At 45.6% G+C, this 23,502-nt stretch overlaps 1 protein-coding gene across 1 annotated transcript; it reads right to left on the bottom strand.

Moving 5' to 3' along the window:
- Positions 1 to 97: 97 nt before the first annotated feature.
- Positions 98 to 21,061, bottom strand: LOC122923124 (E3 ubiquitin/ISG15 ligase TRIM25-like; the record flags this gene model as incomplete). Its single annotated transcript, XM_044273847.1, has 3 exons — positions 20,587 to 21,061; positions 13,533 to 13,545; positions 98 to 504 (listed from the first exon to the last, which is right to left on the bottom strand). Coding segments are annotated over exons 1-3 (895 nt in total), but the record flags the coding sequence as incomplete, so codon positions are not given.
- Between the last annotated feature and the right edge of the window lie 2,441 nt (positions 21,062 to 23,502).

Raw genomic sequence — 23,502 nt, 5'->3', positions numbered from 1 at the left:
GTCTGAGATCACACAGCCACATCCAGATCACCTACATCATGGAGACATCTATTTATGTCCTCATCACCTCCTTCCTCCTCAGGATCACACAAGTCACCTGTATCTGGTTCCTGTAAGACAGTCAGTGGATCAGTCATGTTACACCGCTCCTCAATGTGTCCCATCTTCCCAGACAGCTCGTCCTTCTTTATTTCCAGCTTCTGGATCAGAGAAGAGAATGAGAGTGACTCTTCCTTTTCCTGCCTGGAGATCTCACTCAGGATCCTCTTCTCCAAGTTGTCCAGTTGTCTCCTGATGTCTGTAAACAGGGCAGTGACTCTCTCTGCTTCTCCAGATGCTTTTTCTTGAGCTTTTCTCCAGTGTTCCTCCAGGTTCTGGACTCTTTTCTTGGTCTCCTCTGTCTTTCCGGTCAGTTTCTGGAAAATATTTCTCAGTTTCCCTTTCTTCTTCTCAGAGGCCTCATCCAGCATCTCCACCCCATGTCCCTGATGTTTTCCAACCAAACTGCAGGACACACAGATACAAGCAGAGTCCCAGTGCAGTAATACTTTAAAACTTCCTTATGGACAGAACATTTCCTGTTCTCCAGGGAAGTCCTGGGGTCAGATACGACGTGTTCTGATGACTTGCTGTGAACGCTCAGGTGTTTCTCACACAGAGAAGCCTCACACATCAGACAGGATTAACAGCAGGTACAGGAGAGTCCACACAGTAAGTGCAGAAGATCACAGTTTCCGTCTCTTTATGTTGAGTAACCAAATTCTCCATAATGTTACGCAGAGCTAAGTTCCTCATCAGTGCAGGCCGCTCCTGAAACTCTTCTCTGCATTCAGGACAGGTATAAACCACAGACTCGTCCTGCGTATCCAGTACACGATCAATACAGACCCGGCAGAAGTTGTGTCCACATCTCAGCATTACAGGATCTGTATATGTCTGCAGACAGATGGAGCAGTCCAGCTCAGCTCTCAGATCAGCAGACGCCATGGCTGACAGAGGAAGACAGAAACAAAACTGCAGTTCTCTGAGGTTCAAAATCCAGAGGGCGGGTTTATACATGTGTGCACAGGGTGCGGCTGAACAGCACAAGATCAGTCACTAACACTATAAGGGGCACGCTCCCACATGTATCCATAAACATACCGGACAGCGTCACACTGTAAGGGGCACGCTCCCACATGTATCCATAAACATACCTGACATTATCAGACTGTAAAGGGCACGCTCCCACATGTGTCCATAAACATACCAGACATCGTCACACTGTAAGGGGCACGCTCCCAAATGTATCCATAAACATACCGGACACCGTCACACTATAAGGGGCATGCTCCCACATGTACCCATTAACATACCGGACAGCATCACACTCTAAGGGGCACGCTCCCACATGTATCCATAAACAAACCGGACACCGTCATACTATAAGAGGCACGTTCCCACATGTATCCATAAACATACCTGACATCATCACACTGTAAGGGGCACGCTCCCACATGTATCCATAAACATACCTGACATCATCACACTGTAAGGGGCACGCTCCACATGTATCCATAAACATACCTGACATCATCACACTGTAAGGGGCACGCTCCCACATGTATCCATAAACATACCGGATACCGTTACACTGTAAGGGGCACGCTCCCACATGTTTCCATAAACATACCGAACACCGTCACACTGTAAGGGGCTTGCTCCCACATGTATCCATATACATACCGGACACCGTCACACTATAAGGGGCACGCTCCCACATGTATCCATAAACATACCTGACATCATCACACTATAAGGAACACGCTCCCAAATGTATAAATAAACATATCGGACACTGTTACACTATAAGGGGCACGCTCCCAAATGTATCCATAAACATACCTGACATCATCACACTGTAAGGGGCACGCTCCCACATGTATCCATTAACATACCGGAGAGCATCACACTGTAAGGGGCACGCACCCACATGTATCCATAAACATACCGGATACCGTCACACAGTAAGGGGCACGCTCCCACATGTATCCATAAACATACCTGACATCATCACACTGTAAGGGGCAAGCTCCTACATGTATCCATAAACATACCGGACAGTGTCATACTTTACGGGGCACGCTCCCACATGTATCCATTAAGATATCGCACAGTGTCACACTATAAGGGACACGCTGCCACATGTTTCCATAAACATACCGGACACCGTCACACTATAAGGGGCACGCTCCCACATGTATCCATAAACATACCTGACATCATCACACTGTAATGGGCACGCTCCCACATGTATCAAGTAACATACCGGACAGCATCACACTGTAAGGGGCACGCTCCCACATGTATCCATAAACATACCTGATACCGTCCACACTGTACGGGGCACGCTCCCCACATGTATCCATTAGATATCGCACAGTGTCACACTGTAAGGGGCACGCTCCCACATGTTTCCATAAACATACAGGACACCGTCACACTGTAAGGGGCTTGCTCCCACATGTATCCATATACATACCGGACACCGTCACACTATAAGGGGCACGCTCCCAAATGTATCAATAAACATATCGGACACTGTTACACTATAAGGGTCACGCTCCCACATGTATCCATAAACATACCTGACAGCATCAAACTGTAAGGGGCATGATCCCACATGTATCCATTAACATACCGGACAGCATCACACTGTAAGGGGCACGCACCCACATGTATCCATAACATACCGGATACCGTCACACAGTAAGGGGCACGCTCCCACATGTATCAATAAACATATCGGACACTGTTACACTATAAGGGGCACGCTCCCAAATGTATCCATAAACATACCGGACACCGTCATACTATAAGAGGCACGCTCCCACATGTATCCATAAACATACCTGACATCATCACACTGTAAGGGGCACGCTCCCACATGTATCCATAAACATACCTGACATCATAACACTGTAAGGGGCACCCTCCCACATGTGTCCATAAACATACCGGATACCGTCACACAGTAGGGGGCACGCTCCCACATGTATCAATAAACATATCGGACACTGTTACACTATAAGAGCACGCTCCCAAATGTATCCAAAAACATACCTGACATCATCACACTATAAGGGGCACGCTCCCACAGGTATCCATAAACATACCGGACAGCGTCACACTATAAGGGACACGCTGCCACATGTTCCATAAACATACCGGACACCGTCACACTATAAGGGGCACGCTCCCACATGTATCCATAAACATACCTGACATCATCACACTGTAAGGGGCACGCTCCCACATGTATCAATTAACATACCGGACAGCATCACACTGTAAGGGGCACGCTCCCACATGTATCCATAAACATACCTGATACCGTCACACTGTACGGGGCACGCTCCCACATGTATCCATTAAGATATCGCACAGTGTCACACTGTAAGGGGCACGCTCCCACATGTTTCCATAAACATACAGGACACCGTCACACTGTAAGGGGCTTGCTCCCACATGTATCCATATACATACCGGACACCGTCACACTATAAGGGGCACGCTCCCAAATGTATCAATAAACATATCGGACACTGTTACACTATAAGGGTCACGCTCCCACATGTATCCATAAACATACCTGACAGCATCAAACTGTAAGGGGCATGATCCCACATGTATCCATTAACATACCGGACAGCATCACACTGTAAGGGGCACGCACCCACATGTATCCATAAACATACCGGATACCGTCACACAGTAAGGGGCACGCTCCCACATGTATCAATAAACATATCGGACACTGTTACACTATAAGGGGCACGCTCCCAAATGTATCCATAAGCATACCGGACACCGTCATACTATAAGAGGCACGCTCCCACATGTATCCATAAACATACCTGACATCATCACACTGTAAGGGGCACGCTCCCACATGTATCCATAAACATACCTGACATCATAACACTGTAAGGGGCACCCTCCCACATGTGTCCATAAACATACCGGATACCATCACACAGTAGGGGGCACGCTCCCACATGTATCAATAAACATATCGGACACTGTTACACTATAAGAGCACGCTCCCAAATGTATCCAAAAACATACCTGACATCATCACACTATAAGGGGCACGCTCCCACAGGTATCCATAACATACCGGACAGCGTCACACTGTAAGGGGCACGATCCCACATGTATCCATAAACATACTGGACACCGTCACACTATAAGAGGCACGCTCCCACATGTATCCATAAACATACCTGACATCATCACACTGTAAGGGGCACTCTCCCACATGTTTCCATAAACATACAGGACACCGTCACATTGTAAGGGGCTTGCTCCCACATGTATCGATATACATACCGGACACCGTCACACTATAAGGGGAACGCTACCACATGTATCCATAAACATACCTGACATCATCACACTATAAGGAACACGCTCCCAAATGTATCAATAAACATATCGGACACTGTTACACTATAAGGGTCACGCTCCCACATGTATCCATAAAAATACCTGACAGCATCACACTGTAAGGGGCACTCTCCCACACCGGACAGCATCACACTGTAAGGGGCACGCACCCACATGTATCCATAAACATACCGGATACCGTCACACTGTAAGGGGCACGCTCCCACATGTATCAATAAACATATCGGACACTGTTACACTATAAGGGGCACGCTCCCAAATGTATCCAAAAACATACCTGACATCATCACACTATAAGGGGCACGCTCCCACATGTATCCATAAACATACCAGACACCGTCACACTGTAAGGGGCACGATCCCACATGTATCCATAAACATACCGGACACCGTCACACTATAAGATGCACGCTCCCACATGTATCCATAAACATACCTGACATCATCACACTGTAAGGGGCACGCTCCCACATGTATCCATAAACATACCGAGCACGGTCACAGCTATAAGGGGCACGCTCCTACATGTATCCATAAACATACCGGACAGCGTCACACTGTAAGGGGCACGCTCCCACATGTATCTATAAATACCTGAAATCACCATACTATGAGGGGCACGCTCCTACATGTATCCATAAACAAACCTGACATCATCACACTATAAGGAACAAGTTCCCAAATGTATCAATAAACATATCGGACACCGTTACACTTTAAGGGGCACGCTCCCACATGTACACATAAACATACCGGACAGCGTCACACTGTAAGGGGCCCTCTCCCACATGTATCCATAAACATACCGGACAGATTTACACTGTAAGGGGCACGCTGCCATATGTATTCATAAACATACCGAACACCATCAGACTGTAAGGGGCACGCTCCCACATGTATCCACAAACATGCCTGAATCACCACACTATAAGGGGCATGCTTCCACGTGTATCCATAAACATACCTGATATCATCCACTATAAGGGGCACGCTCCCACATGTATCCATAAACATACCGGACATCATCACACTGTAAGTGGCACGCTTCCACATGTATCCATAAACATACTGTACACCGCCACACTATAAGGGGCACGCTCCCACATGTATCCATAAACATACCTGACATCATCACACTATAAGGGGCACGCTCCCACAGGTATCCATAAACATATAAGAGAGAATTTATAGGCGGCTATTAATGATAATAGCCTGCACTCATCCCTTGTAGAATGTGAGCTGTCACAGGCAGGGACCTTTCTCCTTCCCTTCCAGTTTGTATCTTGTCTTGCTAATGATTATGGTACTTATATAGCATGATTCAGTCCAGCACCCCTTTTTATATGTGCATATATGTATATGAAATAAATAGCACTTTAATAATAAAGAATAATAATATCAGCATTAGATCCTGTATTATCAGTAATATAATGTGTTATTTCTTTTAATGTTGATGATTACGGCTTACAGGTAAAAGCAACCCAGTATCTCACAAAATTGGATTATATAAAACCAATTCAAAAATTATTTTTAATACAGAAATGTTGGCTTACTGAAGAGTATGTTCTGCATATGCACTCAATACTTTGTTGGGGCTCCTTTTGCATGAATTACCACATCAATATGGCGTGGCATGGAGGAGATCAGCCTGTGCACTGAGGTGTTATGAAAGCTCAGGTTGCTTTAATAGTGGCCTTCAGCTCTTCTGCATTATTGGGTCTGGTGTCTCTCATCTTTCTCTTTACAATACCCTATAGTATCACGATCGGCGTGACTATCACATACGTGACACAGAGGGAGGGAAAGAGGAAGGCCCTGCCCAAGTGAGAGGGAAGGTGGTGACCCCTGACTCACCTTGCGGCTGGCACCTGGCTGCCCTGACGTCCCTAGATGGGTTCCTCACCCGTACGCCGATCACGTGCCTAAAACCCTGGCTTTCCCTAAGATGAGCCCTAGATAGTGAACAGGGCGGTGGGAACACTAGTCCGCACCACTAGCTCTAAAGGAAAACACCAAGGGGAGGACAGACAATACAGACTCAACATATAATCCCAGGTGGGCGACAACAGGAGACAACATAAAGCCCAACAGGGATCCGGAGGGTAGCACTCTGGAACAACAACCAGGATTCACAGCTCCAGTGGGTCAGTATAGAAGTCCACAATAACAGGAGGAGGTGGCAGCGGTGATGGTTCTAGAGGTGGAACATACTTCTTGATTAACGACTTATGGAAGACGTTATGGATCTTAAAAGTCTGAGGTAGCTCCAGGCGAAAAGCCACAGGGTTAATGACGGCTACTATTTTATAAGGACCAATGAACCTAGGGCCCAGTTTCCAAGAGGGAACCTTCAACTTAATATTCCTAGTAGACAACCACACATAGTCATTCACTCCTAGGTCCGGACCTGGCGACCGTTTCTTATCGGCCATGCATTTATATTTACCACTCATATTTTTCAAGTTAGCTTGCACCTTCTGCCATACCGATGAAAAAGATGAAGAAAACTGTTCCTCTTCGGGAACCCCAGAAGACCCCCCCTCTTTGAAAGTACAAAATTGGGGATGAAAACCGTATGCACCAAGAAATGGTGACTTGCCAGTGGATTCCTGACAGCGATTATTTATGGCAAACTCGGCTAACGGTAAATATGATGACCACAACTCTTGGTTTTCAGACACAAAACACCTTAAATATGTTTCTAGGTTTTGGTTGGTACGCTCAGTCTGTCCATTTGACTGAGGATGGAAAGCTGAGGAAAAGGACAAGTGTACCCCCAAACGGGAACAAAAAGCTTTCCAAAACTTAGAAATAAACTGGGTTCCCGATCCGAAACCACATCGGAAGGGACCCCGTGAAGCTTCACGATTTCACTGATAAACACCTGAGCAAGAGTCTTAGCATTAGGAAGTGCGGGTAGCGCAATAAAGTGTACCATTTTGCTAAACCTGTCTACTACTACCAAGATAACTGTTTTACCCGCAGACAACGGTAAGTCAGTGATGAAATCCATTGACAGATGTGTCCATGGCCTATTGGGGATGAAAAGTGGCAATAAAGACCCTGCTGGACGTGTATGAGAGACTTTCGCGCGTGCACAAGTAGAACAAGTAGACACGAAATCCATTACATCCTGACGCAACCTTGGCCACCAAAAACGACGAGACAATAGCTCCAAGGTTGCTTTACTACCCGGGTGCCCAGCAAGTGCCGAATTATGATGTTCCTTTAATAATTCAAGACGCAGGTTTAACGGTACAAACAATTTCTCTGAGGGGCAAGAGGCCGGGGCATCCCCCTGGGCATCTAACACCTTTCCCTCTAGAACAGAGTGTACAGCAGAGACAACCACTCCTCTTTGTAAAATAGGTACCGGATCACTAACATTACCCCCTCCAGGGAAACTACGAGATAATGCGTCTGCCTTGGTATTTTTTGCCCCAGGACGATAGGTGATTACAAAGTTAAATCTGGTAAAGAATAGCGACCACATAGCTTGTCTAGGGGTGAGACGCTTAGCCGATTCTAGGTACAGAAGGTTTTTGTGATCCGTAATCACCGTGACGGGGTGGATTGCTCCCTCTAAGAAGTGACGCCACTCTTCAAACGCCAGTTTAATCGCCAACAGTTCCCTATTTCCAATATCATAGTTCTTTTCTGCTGTAGATAACTTTTTGGAAAAGAAAGCGCAAGGACGCCATTTGCCAGGAGACGGACCCTGAGACAATACAGCCCTCACTCCCACCTCTGACGCATCTACTTCAACAATAAAAGGCTGGGAGACATCAGGTTGAATTAGAACAGGTGCCGAGGTAAATCTCTCTTTTAGAGAGGAAAATGCAATTTTAGCGGCGTCAGACCATTTAGAAAAATCAGTCCCCTTCCTAGTCATGTCAGTAAGGGGTTTAACGATCACTGAATAATTTTTAATGAACTTTCTATAGAAATTTGCGAAACCCAAAAACCGTTGTAGAGCTTTAAGGTTCTCAGGAAGATCCCAATCTAAAATTGCCTGGACCTTCCTAGGATCCATACAGAAACCTGAAGCAGATAATAGATATCCCAGGAACTGTATTTCCTGAACGGCGAAGACACATTTTTCAATTTTCGCATATAATTTATTCGTCCGTAGGACCTGCAGTACTTGCCTGACATGTACTTCATGTGTTTTCAGATCAGCCGAATAAATTAAGATATCATCTAGGTATATGACTACAAACCTGCCGATGAGATGACTAAAAATATCATTAACGAAATGTTGGAAGACAGCAGGGGCATTGGTCAGACCGAAAGGCATGACTAAATTTTCATAATGCCCCTCAGGGGTGTTAAAAGCTGTCTTCCACTCATCCCCTTCCTTGATACGAATCAGATTGTAGGCCCCCCTAAGATCAAGTTTGGAGAACCACCTAGCACCCGCAATCTGATTAAAAAGGTCAGGAATGAGAGGAAGAGGGTATGGGTCTCGGATGGTTATCCGGTTTAGCTCATGGAAATCTAGGCAAGGACACAGGCCCCCATCTTTCTTTTTAACAAAGAAAAACCCTGCAGCCACGGGTGAAGAAGAGGGTCTGATGTGTCCCTTAGCCAGACTCTCGGAGATATAATCTTTCATGGCTTGTCTCTCGGGACCCGAAAGATTATACAACCTGGACTTGGGTAATTTTGCACCGGGAATCAGGTTAACCGGGCAATCTTAAGGACGATGAGGTGGTAGCTTCTGACAACCCTTTTCAGAAAAAACGTCCTCAAAGTCCGAAATAAATGTAGGTAGGGAAGCTATGGAGGCGATTAAGCAATTGTTATTTAAGCAATTCTCTCTGCAATGCTCACTCCACTCCAATATCTCCCTGGCCTGCCAATCCACCACTGGATTGTGCGCTACCAACCAGGGAAGACCCAATACCACAGGAGAGGGAAGGCCCTCCAGAACGTAACATGAAAGACACTCATTATGGTGGTCCCCTACCCGAAGGTGTAAGTTATGGACAATGTGAGTGAGGTTTCTCTGAGACAGAGGAGCAGAATAAATAGCGAATATGGGAATAGGTCTCTGCAGCGTACAGAGAGACAAATCCATAGTGCGGGCAAAATGGGCATCTATCAAATTTACCCCTGCTCCACTGTCTAGAAAAAAAGAAATAGACTCCGTCTTAACACCAAAAACAATAACCGCTGGCAACACAAATTGAGATGTTCGTATGGAGGAAACGTATACCCCCCGGCTGACATCCTCCGCACAGCCTGGGGTTAGTAGTTTTCTGACGGTCTTTTGTTTTTGAGAAAGGAGGGACAGACATTAATGAAATGAACCCCTCCCCCCGCAGAAAAAACAAGCCCCCCACCCACGGCGAACCTCAGGAGGACGGACCTGACGAGAAGTTCCTCCTAGCTGCATAGGCTCATCTAAGTCAGTACAGACTAACTGCTGCTTGGGAGAGGTTACCAATTGCTCAGGAATTTTCGATCTCTCCCTAAGACGTCTATCTATTCTGATAGAGAGGGACATAACAGCATCAAGGGAAAGGGGGGTCTCATACAGCGCCAGCGCATCCTTAACCCTTTCAGATAACCCAGAGCAGAACTGACTCCTGAGAGCCGGGTCGTTCCACTGAGTATCCGTAGCCCACCTACGGAACTCTGAGCAATATTCCTCTGCTGGCCGATCTCCCTGTAGGAGTCTCCGTAACTTCGACTCAGCCAGGGCGACTCGGTCAGGGTCATCATATATGAGACCCAAAGCCCCAAAAAATCCCTCCACTGACCGGAGAGCCTGGGAACCAGGGGGTAACGAGAACGCCCAGGATTGCGGGTCCCCCTGAAGCAGGGAAATAACAATCCCCACCCGCTGTTCTTAATTACCTGAGGAGTAAGGGCGCAGCTTAAAATATAATTTGCAGGCCTCACGGAACATCACAAATTTGTCCCTTCCCCCAGAAAATCTGTCAGGAAGAACAACCTTGGGTTCTGTAACAACCTGGTTACCCATAGCAACCGCTGGGCTTGCGGTTTGCTGCTGTTGTTGGAGGACAGACGCCTTCAATCCTGCCACCTCCAAAGACAGGCCTTGAAGCTGTTTTGCCAAAGCAGCAATAGGATCCATATTGGATTCTAAGTAGAGAGGAAAAAAAAATATTTTTATTTTTTATTTTTTTCCCAAAAAAATAAGGGCCAGTTATAATATCACGATCGGCGTGACTATCACATACGTGACACAGAGGGAGGGAAAGAGGAAGGCCCTGCCCAAGTGAGAGGGAAGGTGGTGACCCCTGACTCACCTTGCGGCTGGCACCTGGCTGCCCTGACGTCCCTAGACGGGTTTCTCACCCGTACGCCGATCACGTGCCTAAAACCCTGGCTTTCCCTAAGATGAGCCCTAGATAGTGAACAGGGCGGTGGGAACACTAGTCCGCACCACTAGCTCTAAAGGAAAACACCAAGGGGAGGACAGACAATACAGACTCAACATATAATCCCAGGTGGGCGACAACAGGAGACAACAAAAAGCCCAACAGGGATCCGGAGGGTAGCACTCTGGAACAACAACCAGGATTCACAGCTCCAGTGGGTCAGTATAGAAGTCCAGGCAGGAAGCTCTATAACTGGCAACTAGAGAAGTGTGTGTCACGGCCACGGTTATGGTCGTGACTCCTTGGGAGCCGCATACAGTTGCCCGTGGTTTTGGTTGTTGTGTCAACCGCAGCTGAGGCATAATGTGGTTGGCCTCAGTGCGGTTGCCGCGGACATCAGCTTTGTGTGCGGTTCCCGGGGAGTTGTGTGTGTCTGCACGTTTGTATGTCTGGTGTGCACTGTGTTTTATGTTTGTGTGCGCACGGACATCATTCCCCGCACTGTGGTTGCCCGTGGCAACGTTTGGTTGTTGTGTACATGTGGTGGCACTGTCCCGGCCCTCGGGCTGACTCCCTGGACGGTTGCCACCCATGCCGTTGCCAGCGGTAACAGCCACAGTGTGTTCTGTTGGACACTTTCCCTTTTATGTGAGTTTCCCTTCTGTGGTGTTTGTAGGGTTAACTCCCTTCCCAGTGTGTGTGTGTGATGTCACTGGGTGTGTCCGACTGTGGGTGTGGCTTCTTGGCCTATATAGTCTGGGGCGTTGCCAGGGCTCAGTAGGTTGCTGCAGCCTTGCTAGCTGGAGCAGCCTCCTGTGTTTCCCATTCTGCCTGTGAGAGCCACCACTGTGGTCATAGGTCTATGTGATGGTAAAATGTATAGTTGTATGCCTATGTCTTTCTGTGTGTGTTGTAGCAAGTTGTTTCTGTTGGGACCTTTATATGTTTCTGTGCAGCATACGGTTCTGGATCCCTGTTTGTGTAGGGAATCCAGTCAGCAAGGCTGTGGCAGGTTGGTGAACTTGTTGTTCGCCTGCCATTTCCGTATTGTTGTTTCTGTTTCCCCTCTTCCCAACAGCTTTGCCATTGAGACTCCTGCTCCTCCGTGTCAAGGAGGAGTAGGTCGTCTTACCCAGCTCCTAGCGCAGGGATCTGCGGAGGGTAAGATAGGGCTCCGAGGTTCCTGCGCATGGGTCCTCCTACCTCCAAGGTCGGCCCATGCAAGTTAGGAGTTAGGGTCAGGATAGGGACGCTGTATGAGGTGACCTGCTCCCTATCCTGTTCTCAAGGCCGAGTAGCCACTACAACACCTGGCATCTCACGGCTGAGGGTTTCCCCCATCCTCAGCCGTGACAGTGTGAGAGGAGAATATAAGGAGGTTGGGAGTGGCAGACAAGAAACAGCTGAGGAGGAGAAGCTACGGATCCCTGAGTGAGACAAAAAGGATAGCAAGGCAAACACAGAAAACAATCACTAAGAAACAACGTGATCTTTAGACATAGAGCGCGCAGCCACCCGCTGCGACTTCCTGACCCCGGGTATAACGGAGTCAGACGTGGCTCTTGACACCCTCGTGACATATAGATTCTTTTAATTAACTACTTCTAATTTATTGAGCTGCACTAGTATAATGTCCTTGATTGGACATAAAAGCTTTGTGTGTGATGTGTCTAATATGTGAGTTTATGTGCATAGCATACTGAACAGCAGTTTTCAAGTCTTGCCACGTATTCTCAATGGGATTTAGGTCTGGACTGTGACTGGACCATTCTGAGAGATAAATATGCTTTGATCTAAACCAGTGGTGCCCAACCATTTTTCGTCTGAGGGCCGCACTAGACTTGGTATAAATTTTGCGGGCCGGAACCAGGTAGCTTTGCCAGAAAGAAATGCAAACGCTGTGAGGGGGCACGTGTGAGCATTACTACTGTGAAGAGGGCACATATCTGGAATAACTACTGTGAGGGGGCACATATCTGGGCATAACTACTGTGAGGAGGGCACATATAAGGGTATAACTACTGTGAGGAGGGCACATATCAGGGTATAACTACTGTGAGCTGTGAGGAGGGCACATATCGGGGCATAACTACTGTGAGGGGGCATGAGTAAGCATTACTACTGTGAAGAGGGCACATATCTGGGCATAACTACTGTGAGGGGGGCACATATCTGGGCATAACTACTGTGAGGGGGGCACATATCATGGTATAACTACTGTGAGGAGGGCACATATCACAGCATAACTACTGTTAAGAGGGCACATATCTGGGCATAACTACTGTGAGGGGGCACGAGTGAGCATTACTACTGTGAAGAGGGCACATATCTGGGCATAACTACTGTGAGGGGGCACATATCTGGGCATAACTACTGTGAGGGGGCACATATCAGGGTATAACTACTGTGAGGAGGGCACATATCAGGGCATAACTACTGTGAAGAGGGCACATATCTGGGCATAACTACTGTTAGGGGGCATGTGCGAGCATTACATCTGTGAAGAGGGCACATATCTTGGCATTATTACTGTGAGGGGGCATGTGATGTATACATGTGTGTAATGTAGGTAGTGCAGTATGTGATGATCACACACTGCACTACATACATTACACACATGTATACATCACATACTGCGCTGTCACCTTTTTCTGCAGGTCTACCTTGATGTCTGGTCTTTAGGCTTCAGTCAGATCCTCCACCGCCATGCTTGCGCCGTGTGCCCGACACCACCAGCAGCTGGCCCCTCCTCCTTTTATCTCCTGCCGGCTTCTCCTACAGCAGGGCGCTCTATCGCTCCAGTGCCCGCCCAATCTTAACAATCAGGGGCGTAGCTAGAAATGACTATGCACCATAGCAAAAAAAAATTATGGGCCCCCCCTACCGGATCTCCCACCCCCACATACCTATCGGACCGCCCACCCCTTCAGGACCTCCCACCCCGATATCCCCCTTCAGTGTCGCCCACCCCGATATCCCCCTTCAGTGTCGCCCACCCCGATATCCCCCTTCAGTGTCGCCCACCCCGATATCCCCCTTCAGTGTCGCCCACCCCGATATCCCCCTTCAGTGTCGCCCACCCCGATATCCCCCTTCAGTGTCGCCCACCCCGATATCCCCCTTCAGTGTCGCCCACCCCGATATCCCCCTTCAGTGTCGCCCACCCCGATATCCCCCTTCAGTGTCGCCCACCCCGATATCCCCCTTCAGTGTCGCCCACAGATATCCCCCTTCAGTGTCGCCCACAGATATCCCCCTTCAGTGTCGCCCACAGATATCCCCCTTCAGTGTCGCCCACAGATATCCCCCTTCAGTGTCGCCCACAGATATCCCCCTTCAGTGTCGCCCACAGATATCCCCCTTCAGTGTCGCCCACAGATATCCCCCTTCAGTGTCGCCCACAGATATCCCCCTTCAGTGTCGCCCACAGATATCCCCCTTCAGTGTCGCCCACAGATATCCCCCTTCAGTGTCGCCCACAGATATCCCCCTTCAGTGTCGCCCACAGATATCCCCCTTCAGTGTCGCCCACAGATATCCCCCTTCAGTGTCGCCCACAGATATCCCCCTTCAGTGTCGCCCACAGATATCCCCCTTCAGTGTCGCCCACAGATATCCCCCTTCAGTGTCCTCCACAGATATCCCCCTTCAGTGTCCTCTACAGATATCCCCCCCCCCCCACCCAGAGCCGCTTCCTAGCTAATTTATTCACTGCACTTGCCTCTGTGAAATTGAAGAGAAGCGCCTAATCTCGCACAGGCGCACAGGCAGAGGCCAGGAAGACGGTGCATGCGCACTTCGATACCTCTGCCAGTGCGCCTGTGCGCAATTACGGCGCTTCTCTTCAATTACACAGAGGCAAGTGCAGTGAATAAATTAGCTAGGAGGCGGCGCTGGGCGGGGAGATTGCAGGCACAGGCAGCATTGCTTTGCTGCCTCCTGTCCCTGCGCGGGCCACATGACACGGCTTCGCGGGCTGCATTTGGCCTGTGGGCCTTTGGGTGGGCATCACTGATCTAAACCATTCCATTGTAACTCTGGCTGTATGTTTAGGGTTGTTGTCCTGCTGGAAGGTGAACCTCCAGCACAGTCTCAAGTCTTTTGCAGTTCTACCAGGTTTTCCTCCAGGATTGTCCTGTATTTATCTCCATCCATTTTCCCATCAACTCTGGACAGCTTCTCTGTCCCTGCTGCATAAAAGCACCCCCCCAGCATGATGCTGCCACCACCTTGTTTCACAGTGGGGATGGTGTGTTCAGGGAGATGCGTAGTGTTAGTTTTCTGCCACACATAGTTTTGCATTTAGGCCAAAAAGTTCAACTTTGGTCACATCTGACCAGAGCACCCTTTTCCACATGTTTTTGTGTCCCCTACATGCAGGGCCGGTTTTAGGCAAAATGTGGCCCTGGGCGAAATTATAAGCTGGGCCTCAAATTCTGAAGTACTGTATCAACAGTCACATTTATTCATTTGACGCAAGGGGAGAGGTCACCGCCATGGCCCACTATTGGTTGCAGGCAGCGTCAAAATGGATGATGACATTCTGAGCAGAGGTCGGAGAGCACAGGAGCCGAGAGGAGGAAAAGGAGGCAGGTTAGGGCACTTTCACACTAGCGTTAAAGTTTTCCGGTATTGAGTTCCGTCCTAGGGGCTCAATACCGGAAAAAAAATGATCAGATTTCTGAATAGAAATTAATCCGTTCAGTATGCATCAGGATGTCTTCAGTTCAGTCACTTTTAGGGTATTGCCTGAAATGTATTAATGCTGCATCCGGTATCAAATGTTCCGGTAAAACGCAGACCTTTAAAAATGTGAAGAAAAAAAAATCTGAAAAGTAATAAATACCGGATTTGTTTTTCTGGATGACACCGTAAAAATGGATCCGGTATTGCAATGCATTTGTCAGACTGATCAGGATCCTGATCAATCTGCAAATGACATGCGTTTGCATACAGTTTTTCTGATCAGGCCTGCCGGAATCAAACAACGCAAGTGTGAAAGTACCCTAAGGCCCAGTTTACTCTTCAGTTATTGGTCAGTTATTTCCATCAGTTATTATAAGCCCAAACCAGTAGTGAAGGCTACTCAGATAAGGTATAATGGAAAGATTTCCTCCTGTTCTGTGTTTTTGACCTGCATCTGGTGCTCACAATAATTGATGGAAATATCTTAAGTGTGAACTCAGCCTAAGGCCCCTTGCAGACGAGCGTATCCGGATTTGGTCTGGATGCGTTGCATCTGCGATCAGGGAAAATCGTGCGAGTAGGTATGCAATTGCAGTCAGTTTTGACTGCGGTTGCGTTCCGATGTTCAGTTTTTATCACGTGGGTGCAATGCATTTTGCACACGGAAGATAAAAAACTGACTGTGGTATCCAGACCCGAACCAGGACTTCTTCACTGATGTTCAGGTTTGGGTTAGATGTTCTGTATATTTTATTATTTTCCCTTATAAAATGATTGTAAGGGAAAATAATAGCATTCTTAATACAGAATTCTTACTAAAATGTGGGTTTAGGGTTTAAAAAAAAAAAAAAAATGAACTCACCTCATCCTGTTGTTCACGCAGCCGGCATCACCTTCTTTCTTCTTCTTCTTATAGGACCTGCCAAAGGACCTTTCACTTTGAGTGCGGTGAAAAATGCAGAATATAGAACATGCTGTGATTTTCACACAACGCACAAGTGATGCGTGAAAATCACCGCTCATCTGAACAGCCCCATTGAAATGAATGGGTCCGGATTTAGTGTCGGTGCAATGCGTTCACCTCACGCATTGTACCCGCATGGAATTCTCACCCGTGTGAAAGGGGCCTAAGGCTCCATTCAGACGTCCATAGAATGGGTCTGGATCCGTTCCGCAATTATCCGGAACGGGTGCGGAGCCATTCATTCTCTATGGGGCCGGAAGAGATGCGGAGAGCACACCGATCTTCCAGTCCGCGGCTCCGCAAGAAAATAGAGAAATTGCGGACAAGAATCAGCATTTCCGCAATTTGCGGATCTGCAATGCACTATAGACGTCTGAATGGAGCCTAAGGGCTCATACAGATGGCCGTTGCTTGTCTGCAATATATGGGCACCGACCGTGTGCTCACCATATAACGGATGCGGACCCTTTCACTTGAATCGGTCCGCAATCCAAAAGGAGCAGTGTGGAACGGAGGCACTGAACCCCATAGAAGCACTATTGAGCACTTCCGTGGGTTTCTCTTCGTGCACCACAAAAAAAATTGAAGATGTTCTATTTTTTTGCAGTGCGGACAGATCATGGACCCATTCAAGTTGAATGGGTCTGGATCCAACTGTGGCAACCGCATGGATGGTGCCCGTGCATTGGGAACCGCAAATTACAGCCCCCAATGCACGCAATGGTCGGCACACGTTTGTGTGCATGAGCCCTAAGTGTGCCAGGAGACCTGCTTAACTCTCTTAAATTATCAGAAAACACCTGAAAGTAGTCACTGTTACCAGTGCTCTGTATATAGAGACAGCAGGGACATGGAGATAATGTGTTTTCTGCAATCAAAGGAAAAAAGTAAATAACGAATAGAGAGAAATATGAAAAAAAAAAATTAAACATGCAAGTAAAAATGAAAAACAAAAAACAAAACATGGATTTCTTAATTCACCCAAACACGTAATGGCATTGAGTGTTGGGTGAATAAAGTAACCCACTTGTTTCACTGAAGTCAGAATGCTGCCTTTCTTCCATAATTTTAGACATAGACGGATAGATAGATAGATAGATAGATAGATAGGTGATAGGAGAAATACAGATGATAAATATATATGGGCTAAAATAGGATGCAGAAATAAAGATATTTGTGAGATGGACAAGCATTAGATACGTTATAAATATTACATGTTTAGACAACTGTGTTCCAGGCAGCAAATAGTAAAAAAAAAAAAAACAGCTACAGTCCGGGGGGGGGGTCAGAGTAGAGGTCCAGTATATTCTCTGCAGGCTGCCTCCCCTCATGTTAGTCCGGGGTCTGGACTGTCCAGCTTTACCTATCAGGTTATGTCTGCTATAGATGCAGCACCCAGCTCCTCACTACAGTATAAGGACCCTGCGGGCTACAGTGGGCGGGAGACCAGGGACCAGCGCTTATTGCTCTGCTGTCTGTGCCCTTCTCAGGTGCAGCCACCAGCTCTTTTCCACGTGTCTGGGCAGCCCCTTATTTAGGCTTGGGGGCCCTGGGCAATTGCCCTGTTTGCCCCCTCCCCCCAACGCCAAGCAATACAAATGCACACCACACTTTTTAGATTTTTTATTATTAATATTTCACTTCATACATACTTGCTACTTTGTGGTGGTCTATCAAATAAAAACCCCATAAAATACATTTAAGTTTGTGGGTGTAATGTGAAAAATGTGGAAAAGTTCAAAGGGTATGAATACTTTTTCAAGGCACTGTATGTCTTTTTTCAACCATACTATAGAGTATATTAGACGGGCAGACTTTCTGTCCGATGATCGCTAACGAGCATTTGCAGGCTAATACTGCCCACGAATGTACTACTAACATGCAAACGTTCGTTCATCGGATAATCCACATCTTTCAGCATGGGGAAAGATCAGGATTTGGCAGCAGAAGATCGTGCTGTCTAGTTACCATCTGCCGCTGGCAAACCACTATAGAGCATGGGGACGAGCGATGGCATAGCTATTGCTTCTCCCCATGTTGCTGAGGAGATCTCCTAAGCTAGTGAGCCGCCAACTGCCGCCAAGGAATGCTTCCCTCCCTCCGAACAAACATCTGTGTGATCAGGGTGTCTAATGCACCTTTAAGTGACAGCACCCTTTAAACTGTTGTATAGTTGACATGTTAGGCCTCTTTCACACGGGCGTCATATTTTTGGCCCGGATAAGAGGCGGGTGCGTTGCGGGAACACACGCGATTTTTCCGTGCGAGTGCAAAACATTGTAATGTGTTTTGCACGTGCGTGAGAAAAATCTTCTTTGAAGAAGTTCGGGCTTCGGATTGATGTTCTGAAGATTGTATTATTTTCCCTTATACTCACCTTCTCCTCTTGATCGCATAGTTCCCGGTCTCTTCTTTACTTCTTTAATGATGAACTACCGGCTAGGACCTGTGGTGACATCAGATCACATGCTCCAATCACAATGAAGGTACATACATATATAAAACACATATAAAAAACATCTATATAAAAGTTCATAAATACATTCATAATAATTCATCCCTTCTATAAAAACCTTAGCATATAAAATTCCATATCCAACATAAAAAAGAATATAATAATAATGCAAAGACATTCTTATGGTAATCACAAACATGGAAAATCACAAACATAAAAAATCACAAGCACAAGAAAAAACAGGATATCTAATATATAAACAATTGCATACATTAAAAAAGGAGCCACAAAAAATCCCTGGAATACTATCATAGACACAAAAAAAAAAAAAAAAGCTACATCGCTGCCCTAATATCCCACTCTATATTAAGCCCCTTGGGCTGGAGACAATCAATGTCAAAAACCCATTGTGCCTCTTTTTTATTGATCTGTTTGACTGGATCGCCTCCTCTCCAGAATCTTGTCACTTTTTCCACCCCTAAAAATTTTAGACCTGTCGGATTCTTTTGGTGAACATTTTTAAAATTTGCAGAAACACTATGAGTTTCTAAACCTTTTTTAATATTTCTAATATGTTCACCAATCCTATTTTTTTATTTACGCAGGGTCCTCCCCACATAATATACGCCACAGGGACACTCCAGAACATATATGACCCCCGCTGTTTCACAGGACATATTCCCTTTAATTCTGAACTCATTTTTATCTGTCCCCACTATAACTTTATTGGCATTCCTGGTCTTTTTATCCGCACTAGTTCTATTCTTACATCCACTACAAAAACCGCACCAAGTGAACCGGTCTGTAACAACACTGGATTTGGACTGTTTTCCAATATAGCTGTGCACCATTTTATTCCTCAAACTAGGTGCTTTTCTAAAAATGAAAGGGGGGTGACAAGGTACTGGATCACTTTTTAATATATCCCAATTTTTGGGGATAACTTTTTTTATTTGTGGGCAAAAAATGCAATAAGTGGTCATGAAAGCAAATTTATATTTATCTTCCTTAACCTCTGTTTTATTTTTTATCCTACTGACATCTTTGATACTTTTATTAACCTTAACCTCTTCTCTCTGTTTCTCTAATACCTCAGGAACATAGCCTTTTTCTATAAATCTACTCAATATTATATTACTTTGCTCTTCATAATCCTTTATATCAGTGCATTTACGTCTAATCCGTTGGAATTGACCCTTAGGGATGTTATTGATCCATGGATCATAATGGCAGCTACTTTTATCTATATAACTGTTTCTATCAGTGGGTTTAAAATATGTGATAGTGTGGATCTTATCTTTATTCAGGGAAATCTCAAGATCTAAAAACTGGACTTTGTCTTTACTGATATTTTCAGTGAAAACAATGTTGCAGCTGTTATCATTTATATAAGACTAAAAATCTTTTATAGATGACTCAGTGCGGACCTGGACTCTGGTTTATTGATTGCATGTGATAAGGAGGTTGGATCGACTCCTATTTCCAGGACTGCTGCTTAGTTTGCGACTTTGACACATAGAACTATTTATTTCTCCTTGGATTTTGGTTACTGTGGAGATAGTTATCTTGTCCTAGTTGTCCAGATAAATTAGTATGTATGTATAAGAGGAAATTAGATAGTTCTGCATGTACAGTCTCTTGAGTTTGAGAGAGATCTACATAATAAGGCTGTTTATTATCACAGATACAAGCAGAGTCCTCAGTGCAGTAATATTCCGGGATCTTCTTTTGGACAGAACATTTCCTGTTCTCCAGGGAAGTGCAGGGTTCAGTTAAGACGTGTTCTGCTGACTTGCTGTGAACTCTTAGGTGGTTATCACACAGAGAAACTTCACAATGCAGACAGGATTTTACAGTAGGTACTTGAGAATGAATACAGTTAGTGCAGAAAATCCCAGTGCCCTTCTGTGGTGTCGGAATGGTGAGAAATTGCTCAATTATGTTACCCAGAGTTATGTTTCTTTGCAGTGAAGGACGTTTATAAAAGTGTGCTCTGCACTGAGGACAGGTATAAACTCCAGACTTGTCCTGTGTATCCAGTGCACGATCGATACAGACCCAGCAGAAGTTGTGTCCACATCTCAGCATTACAGGATCTGTGTAAGTGTGCAGACAGATGGAGCAGTCCAGTTCCTTACTGAAATCAGCAGACGCCATGGCTGGAAGAGTGAAATGAAATTCTTTGACAATTCTAAAACGGAGGGGCGGATTCACACTTGCACTTGCACCTACACGGCAAAGCTTGAAGAAGAGCTATATAATAATTCACTACAAATAAACCACCTGTGGTAAAAATGCATTACAAAGCTATCAATCCTTTAACCTCTTAAAGACCATACCTGTTTGGGCTTTCAAAGGGTTGTCCAAGATTAGCAAAAATCTCAAACAAGACGTACAATTGCTTAAAATACCAAATGATGTTATACTCCTTTCTCAGTGCTGTTCGGGTCCTGCTGCCTCTGAGGTGCTGTGCACAGTGAGATGCAGGTATGTGGCACCTGAAGGCTGCAGCCAATCACTGTCCTCGGCACAAGACCACTGAGGACAGTGATTGGCTGTAGTAGTCATGTGCTTTATACCAGCATGTCACTGTGCACGCCAATGCTGCGGCAGCAGGACCGGGAGGAAAGATGCTGGAGAAAGAAGTGAGTATAACATCATTTGTTATTTTAAGCAATTGTAGAGCTTGTCAAGGTTTTTAATATAATGAAAAAATCCAGCTCGCCCAATATTCTCCGTGCACGGAACGTGGCAAGGCTAACACTCCATATGTAGATGCAGGCAGTTCTGTCGTTGCATCGTCTTTATTTTCAGTTTCACATTATAGGTTACATATAGTGGACATCACCTCCCACCACCTCCGGTTAGGTTGACATGTTTCGAACTGCAAAGCTCTTAATCATAACCACAGGTTTTTAATAATCTATGACAACCTCCAACTTTCTTATTTCATTTTTATTTCATCGCATTCCAAGGGCTGTACATTCTTTATTATCCATCTATGCAGCTGTATGAAGGCATGCTTTTTGCATGCCGAGTAGTAATTTTTATCCTATCGATTAAAGTTATATTTAACCCTTTCTTGACAGAAAAGAGAAAATATAGTAATTCCACAATTCTTTTTAAGCGCTATTTATTTTCTATTTTACAGTATTTTTCATTTTATAAGACGCACTTTTCCACCCAAAAGTGTGTGTGTGGGGGGGGGGGGGGGGACAGTACGTCTTATAAAGCAAATAGTAATGAGTATTAGGAGGTGTACTCTAAGCAGGGCCGGGATGATGGGTAGGTGCCCTCCAAGGGCGCCCATCTTGCTACCCATAAGGGGTGTGCGCAATTATGACCGCATCTGTGCTAGGCCTGAAGCCTATGAGGCAGGTTGAACAGCCCAAGAGGTCATGATGACATCACCATGACCTCCTGTGGCAGGGTCTCGCATAATCACGCCATCGCACATGATCATGCAAGACCACCTATGCTAGGATTCGGCAACTCAGGCCATAGATTTCCTTCATTGCAGATGGTGGCAGGGAACAAGAGTGAGGAGAGAGGGAGGTGTTTTTTTTTTCTTAAACACTAAATGTTGGTACTCCTGGGGCACCAAGGGAGAAGAAGCATTATATATATATTATACCCCTGGCAATTTGCGCCATTTGCCTTCTCTGCCTAGGGAATCAAATAAATCGCACAGGCCATGACTGTGAGTACCCACAACTTGTACATACAATGGAGCAGAAGAGTTTGCTGCTGTGAGGGAGATCCACCCTTTTGGTTGCATTGTATTATCTAAAATATATACTCCACATCTGGATGCTTATGTCAGAATCAGCTAGTAAAGTACAGAGATATATGTAACCAAAAATGGTACCAATGAAAACACACATGCACATGATCTAAACCATCAGATGAACACCATAAAAATAAATAAAAATTACGCCAAAACAGCTATTTTGTTACTCGCCTCCCAAAAAGCATATCAAGTCATCAATAAGTCTTATGTTCCCCCAAAATGGTACTGATAAAATGTATAGCAAAAGGCAAGCCCTCAGACATCTACATTGGCAGAAAAAGTTAAAATATTTTGAATGTTAGTATATAGCGATGCAAAATATACAGATTTTTAGTAAAAAGTGATTTTATTATGCAAAAGTACTAAAACATGAAAAAACTATATAATTTTAGTATTGCCATAAGTATATAAACCTGCAGAATAAAAGGTATCATATGCCACATGATGAAACCTCTTAAAAATAAAAATAAGAAACACTTACAGAATTTGCCTTACTGCAAAAAAGTGCCTGCCTCTCTGGTGGCCGGGACTGTGGGACCATAGGCTGGTGCTTTTTTTTATAGTGTGCAAGCACGACCACTGCTGATGGATACAGGGTGGTGGTAACCATGGAAATGAGCAGTGTATAATGTGATGGAAAATGAATCCAGCCAAGACAGGAAGCAATATGGATAATAACAATATACTAGTAAGTGCTTTGTATTAACTTTCTCTACATGATCAATGCTATTTGCTGAAGTGACACAACCCTTTAATTAGAAAATAGTGAATTTTTCCAAATGTTCATTAAATTTGGGATTTACAAAAA

Source organism: Bufo gargarizans, unplaced genomic scaffold (genome assembly GCF_014858855.1).
Source record: "Bufo gargarizans isolate SCDJY-AF-19 unplaced genomic scaffold, ASM1485885v1 original_scaffold_1212_pilon, whole genome shotgun sequence".
NCBI lineage: Eukaryota > Metazoa > Chordata > Amphibia > Anura > Bufonidae > Bufo > Bufo gargarizans.
The sequence above is the reverse complement of the archived record's forward strand: the minus strand, read 5'-3'. Positions and strand labels throughout refer to the sequence as shown.